General features: G+C 41.2%; 1 protein-coding gene across 9 annotated transcripts in view; it reads left to right on the top strand.

Annotated features, from left to right (window-relative positions):
• Nucleotides 1-7,059, top strand: part of MEF2C (myocyte enhancer factor 2C) — a 183,404-nt gene that overhangs the window by 130,263 nt on the left and 46,082 nt on the right. For 6 of the 9 annotated variants that reach the window (XM_006167812.3, XM_006167808.3, XM_027768000.1 and 3 more), the window contains exon 4: nt 2,632-2,775. In XM_006167812.3, the coding sequence (XP_006167874.1) occupies nt 2,632-2,775 (144 nt within the window). Of the gene's footprint in view, nt 1-2,631; nt 2,776-2,834; nt 2,973-7,059 lie in introns of all 9 variants that reach the window. The other 3 variants (XM_027767998.1, XM_006167814.3, XM_027767999.1) reach the window with 1 other exon arrangement.

The raw sequence follows: 7,059 nt of genomic DNA, 5'->3' as shown, positions 1-7,059 counted from the left end.
ATTCCTGCTCTAAACTAAAACTTGACATTGAAGAGGTAGCAACATTTTAACCATACTTTCATACTTCAAGTTTTCTGCAGTCTAACATGTAAAAACCACTGCTTCGTTTATGTTAGTGATCCGTCTACAACTATAGTTGAGTATGAGTGAGAGCGATCAAGCCTGCATCCCTGTCTTCACAACTCTGGAAAAGCTTGGGCCGTGGAAGGGCCGGTCCCACATTGCCCCAGGTTGGGGCAAACACACGTCCACTACCGTCATGCTTGCCCACACTGGTTTGAGACCTATGAACTTTCCTGAAACTCTTCCTGGAAGACTTGTGAGAGATAACGAGTTAATAATTGTGGAAATCTTTCAAGAATGTGTAATTGATGTCTGAATTTTTATAAACCAAACACAGTATCTATCCCTGAAAGCTTAGTGAGTGTATTTAGCACACATGTACGTGCCAGATGGATCATAATGACAGTTGATAGGCCTCTCCTAACCCTTGCGTTCTGTTGTCAGAAATCTGCATATCAAAACAACTATAATTTTTACAATAAGATTTATCGGATAAAAGGTGCGAGTGCATATTGAAAAATCTACTGTCTAGATCACACAGTAAATTCACATTATATTAGACTTTAAAAGTTTATATAAGAATATTCTTAGCATGCCTTGCAGACATATAGGGAGATAGCTCTTAGAAATATAGATGTTTTCTTGATCTTACCTATTTTTCTCTACACAAGTGAACTCTTAATGGAAAATATGTGGAATACGATTCGAAGCACTCAGAAATTACTCTTGAAAGCTCGAGGCTATGTAGAGATCAAAGTAGAAGCACATCATCATACAACAAATAGTTATCACCCAGAAGGATGCTCTTGTGGTTGAGACACTGCTAACAAAAGATTAAGCATAGGAGGAGATTCAGTTAGTACATACACTTATTACTCTGCTGTGACACCCTTCCCAGGGTTGTGTAAGCACCCTCTAACAGCCCTTACTTACTCTGAGTAAAAAGGGGGGACTACAGATCCACGGCAGGGGCACAGGTGGCTCCACCAATGATAAAGCCCCCAAGATTGTAACTGTGTCCTTCATCATCTTGTGTCAAAATACTCATTTTAAGATTCCAACGTCTCACTACATAGTAAGCTGTAACCATATGTTTATTTGTTACATTCTACCACTATCGCATTAATAAATATTTACAGAACCGCAGTATATCCTACATGTATTAGAAATGATGGCTCTCGTAGCCCGATTTTAAGTGAAAATCTTCGGTGCTTCAGAAACTAATTTTAAATAATGTTGTTTGTTACACATGGATAAGAGCCAAGGAGTTTATGTGTTGTAAGACTGACACCCCCTTTTTAACTCATGTTGTTTTATTTATTTTCCCCAATTGCATGAATTAAAGATGGAGTGTTATCTCAGCTTCGAAGCCTTAACTCGATGTCTCAGCTTTTGCTCTTTGTATGTGAATTCTGTCTTTAATAAAGATGAGCTCTGTTGAACTTTCCATTAATGAGAGACACTTAGGTATGCATCTCTTTATAACCAATCTTGGTAATACCAGGAAGATGCAGAAATCTTGTTCGCTTATTAATAATTAACATGACAAACTGTGTGATTAATCAGAAGCTTTATGATCTCTTAAAACATCGCATTATCTCTATAAATCGGATTGTGTACAATTAAGTTGACAGCCATTAGTTTAAAAAAAAAAAAGAAAGAAAAATGCAGAACTCCTGACTCACGCTTTCTGTGACAATGTTATATCATGTTTTCCGGCCTGTGACAGCTGAGACTAGACCGGTCCTACATCCAGGAGACAGGAGGTTCAAGATAAGGCACTGGCTTTTCACTTTCATGTGTCAGAAGACGGTTTCGGACAGATTGGTAGTCATTGACTCTGTTCCCTATTTTCAGTGGCTTCCTTACTCAGCTCATGATAATGAACTCTCGTTCATTTTGATTTCTCATTCCACCTGTTTAGGAAGATATCTTCTCGATATTATAAAGTTCAATACAGATGTTCTCGTGCGGAAAATTCTAACAAACCGAAATATCCTCCACATGAGCGCCGTGTCTGGATGAGAACATTAGCTGGCCTCTCTTTTGCCCCATGGCTGTCATGTCGTCAGTTATTGGGGGCTGGGTGGGGGCGGGGCAGCAATAGTGACAACCATTGTTTTATGTTCACACTGGGGATCTGTTTCCCACATTTCTGCTTCTGTCACCATCACACATCCCAAAATCATTGTGTAATAGCGTCCTGACTTCAGATTTTTCTGTGCGACGACACAGTTTTGCAGTTGGCCACCTTGATTGTATTCTGCTGTAACCGTCTCTCGCTAGGTATTTGAAGCGCACATGAATTCCCAGAACTTCAACCCTCACACTCTCCTCGTTCATTGACTGAACTTGGTTGTAGAGGGACTATTTCCCCTTTATTGTTTGTTAAATTGATGATGAGTGCTCTATCGGAATGGTTCATGGATTCTATCTGTGGTGTATTTTCCCCAGTGTAATATAATACATGTAATAACCAAAATACGGACAGCTTGAACTTCTGTAACACCCCTGAATGTTTCTTACAGCCTGCATATAGGTTTGAACTTTCCAAATTATCTATTTCAGACGTTGAGAAAGAAAGGCCTTAATGGCTGTGACAGCCCAGATCCCGATGCGGACGATTCAGTAGGTCACAGCCCTGAGTCTGAGGACAAGTACAGGAAAATTAACGAAGATATTGATCTAATGATCAGCAGGCAAAGATTGTGTGTAAGTACTCGCAACACCCTTCATTGTTTTTACTCTTGGTATTTCTCTGAACCTGGCAGGCATTGAACAAGAAAGAAAACAAAGGCTGTGAAAGCCCCGATCCTGACTCCTCTTATGCACTCACCCCACGCACTGAAGAAAAATACAAAAAAATTAATGAAGAGTTTGATAATATGATCAAGAGTCATAAAATTCCTGTAAGTACCAAAGGTAGATGGCTGGTCTGCTGATAACCGCTGCAGTAACATACCTTAACCCTCTCAGTGACGGCTTTCTCTAGAAAGCAGGGAAAGTCAAACGCCTAAACTAGCCATCTCATCCCAGGGGCCGTTCGCTTAGAAAGCAAGCCCCAAGGGAGGCAGAAATGACATCATTCTAAAAGAGTCACCGCCAAGAAGTTCATTCGAAGGTAGAACAATTCACAGAGGAAGAGAAAGATCTGTGTGACACACCCTGTTGCGTTTACACAATCTTTTAAACCCACAATCCACACGTGAAACACCGGAATCTTCTGAACGAGCCAGAAGATCTGCCGTAGAATCCATACACAGCTCACACATATGCAGGGGCCGAGGCCAGATACCTGGTTGGAACTGTAGTTCTCTCATGCGAACTGACAGTCGTCCCCTAAAGACAAGCCGATTTCTGAATAAAACTTTGGCCCCTCTCCCTATACGTGAAACTCAACAACACTGAAGGGTTAAAGCTACATGCTCGCGGCAGGGAAACAGACTGCATGAAACCTCATGGTAAGATTCGACATGTTTGTGTGCTGGGGTGATTCCAAGGCTTTCTCAGGATATTATCTGCTTTGCATACACCAGCATTTCCCATGCTTTAACATTTGGCTAAATTTTGTCTTAACCGAGTCAAAAAATTTCTCTAACAAATCGATCATAATGCCTTGCCATATTTAAGAGAAATAACTCTGCATGTGTTATTTTGTTTGCCCAAATGTATTTGGGGGGAGAGTACATACTTTTCGTTGTGCTCTGTCGTCAATCAGATGATGTTCATTTTGTGGCATAAAAGAGATGAATCTCAAGGCTCCCATGTCTCCCGAATAAGTAATGTTTGTGTCTGAACCCTGATTGTGTACAAGTGCCTCAGTAAATAATTCACTCCTTTTCCAAACAAAAAGTGTATTTTTTGGTAAGTTAGCACAACAGGTTAAACCTGAGGGTTGAGAGAGAGACTACAGTGAAAATATGCTTTGGTGTTTATGAGCGAAGATATTTGGGGACAGAAGCTCTAGGCCAGAGGCACAGTGGGGCTTGTCTCATCCATTCAGGCTGTACCAGAGTAGTGCACAATTGACCTGTACGGAGTGAAATCAAGCACCTTAAAACTTCCGTATAAAATGTATGTGTATTAAAATTTCCGTCATCATAAAGTCATGTCTGCTTCTTTTGTTACATAAAATAATATCAGCAGTAGAGCTTTTGTTGAATCTGAATTATTAATGCATTGGATCATGAAGGAAAGCTACATGCTGTAAATTCTTACAGATTTCGTACAGGGGCATGCTCTCTGCAGCACATGTGCAGTGGGCACTTTATCAATGACGGGTTTCCTCTCATACACAGCCGTGCCTACTTGTTATACCCAGAATTCTGACATTTTTACCATATCCAGTGGGATTTTATCTAGCCCAGGATGAGAAAAGAAATGGCTCCTTTGGGTCAGTTATGGTTTTTTTGGCCTGAGTTTTGCTTGCTGTATAATACACAAGTTGGGAGCCACTGAGCACAAAGATTTGTGAATGTAGGATCTTAAGGCAAAGCACTTTAAGTGTCTGAGATAATAAGAATCCCCTGGAAGAAATAGGAAAAAATGAGGACCAGCAGGTGGCACGATGGTTACGTTGCTGGACTCTCACGTGGCTGACCACAGTTTGAGTCCCGGATCCAGCAGCTTGAAACTTAGACTGGGTGCATGTACATGCATGCCCAAAATCCCAAGAGGAGAATAGAGAAGGGATTGTGGCATGGCCATCCCCCCCCGGGGGGTGATTTCTTGATTTCTGTCTCTATGGTAAGTATATGCACCCTGTAGCAAAAATCTCTCTTTAAAAAAAAAAAAAAAAAAGACAGAAAGAAATAGGAAAAAAATATATTTTACTGCTAGTCACTCATGATTGAGGCTGTCCCAAGTAGGATAGACGTTTCACCCCTGAGGTTCTGGATGCACCGTGGACCAGTGTCCCCTCTGTTCAGGAGAAAGGGAATCCATGCACACCTGGATTCCCTTCCAGTGTTTTTTGGTTTTGTTTCACCCTGTCATGGGGAGAGTTTAAAATCAAGATGCATGATTTCTTAAGAGGTGCAGTGGAGTGTGGCAGGGGAGGAAAAACCACATTAGCGTTTATGGGCAGAGCTGTGCAGAGGAGCCACCCAGCTCCTCGCTGTGCCACCGTCTCCGTCTCCGTAGTCAGTGCTTCAGGCTTCACCATGAAAAGCCCAGTTTTTGCACATTGCTGTCAGGGCTGGAAGTCAATTTTGTTGAAAGTTTCCACAGCTGCTAAAACATTTACAGCAGGGCAAGGACACTCTGCCCTTTGTATGTGGAGAGTGTCTCCACCTCTTTAAAAACATTACAAGACTGTTTTTCTATTTCAAAGACCCAGTTTGAAGAGTTTCCCTTTTCAAATAGAAAATTTAATATTGCAGTCACCTGTTGGTAGAATATAATTTATGCCCGTATTCCTCAATTACATGAAATCATTCATGGGTGATTGGGAATCTTGTCGACCAGCATTTCCTCATGCCGGGTTTGCCACAGTTCATGCTGGGCCCCACGGCTAGAAAAACAGCTCCATCTGAGGAACTAGGCATTCGGAAACAGGCTGAATGAACGAGAGGTGGAGGCAAGACTGTGAGAGAGTAAAAGAGACCCGAGGAAGGGGAAGAAACTGCCCATGTACAGGCGTGGGTTCTTCAAAAGTTCATGGAAAATGGGCATGCCTGAACAAACTATACATTAATGTCAGGTATTTTTTTCTTCACACACCAAAATTAATTTGTAATTCGATTCCACTTTTTTTCACAAGCCTTTCAAAGTCCCTGGTATATTTTCTCCAACATAGAAGGCTGTGAAGTGATAGAAACAATGCTAAACTAGGACCAAGGGAGGAGTTAAAATATTGGGCCATTGCAAAAGTCATGATGTCGTTTTCTATGGTTTTCTATGCAAAGATGCATCATGACTTTTCTGGGACCCCAATAAAAAGTGCTGAGATTATTTATATACAGAGAGGGAATACTTGAAGGAAGCCGAAGACTGACCATAAGGTGCAATGGGGATAAAATGGCAGAGTCTCTCAAGGAAGTGGGGGGGGAGGCTGTAAACAAGATGGAGCAAGCTGCATGGACCCAGGTGTAGTTACAGTGGCAGGGGATGGAGTGAGGTTGAGTGCATGGCCATATCATGACCACTTTCTTTCTTTTATTTTTGGAATTTTTTTTATTTAATTCTATTTATTTATTTATTTTAATTTGACCAGAGAGGGACAGAGAGAGAGAGGAAGATTAGAAAGCAAGGTGCCAGGTTCGGGACTTGAACCATAGTCAGCCATGTGGGAGTCCAGTGCCTTCAGCCACCACACCACCTGCCGGCCTCAATGACCTCTTTTTTATTACCTAATTTAGTTTCTGTAGACATTGGGAGAGGGAGGAGGTGGGTCCCTGAAAGACGACAGTGGTAAAAGTTGAACATTGCGAGGAACTGGGAGTGGAGAGAGAATGAAAGTACATGCTCTGTCAGGCAGTCATCGGGCAGCCTTGAGGAGATGTAGATATCAGCTTCCGGTAGTTGACAGCCACTAGTTACCAGAGTTACATGATTATTATTTTATTATTATTATTTGTCCTTTTCTTCTAGAGCTCAGCAGCCTGTTAGTGATTGGTGGAAGTTTAAGGTGTCATCACTGCTAAAAAAAAAAAGGGAGAGGGATTTTTTTCAGTCATTCACACTAAATAAAAGAAGGCCCATTAACTAAAAATATTTTATTAAAAATATTTTATTGTGGACCAGCAAGTGGTGTGCTGGTTGAGGCACTGAATATTCCCACATGGCCGACTGCAGTTCAAGTGCTGGACCTACTGGCTGGCTTTCTCACTTTCTCTCTCTCTTTCTCTCTGTGTCTCTCTCTGATCAAATTAAAACAAATGAATGAATAAATAAAATTAAGTAACAAATTTATATGTATATATATATTTTTTTCATTGGACTTTTTCTTGTGATAAGCTTAGGAAAATAGTGGGTTTTGGATAAGTGTTCGAATCC

The sequence above is a fragment of the Tupaia chinensis genome, unplaced genomic scaffold, assembly GCF_000334495.1.
Source record: "Tupaia chinensis unplaced genomic scaffold, TupChi_1.0 Scaffold145147_1, whole genome shotgun sequence".
NCBI classification, from domain to species: Eukaryota; Metazoa; Chordata; class Mammalia; order Scandentia; family Tupaiidae; genus Tupaia; species Tupaia belangeri.
This window is presented reverse-complemented; position numbering and strand designations above follow the sequence as displayed.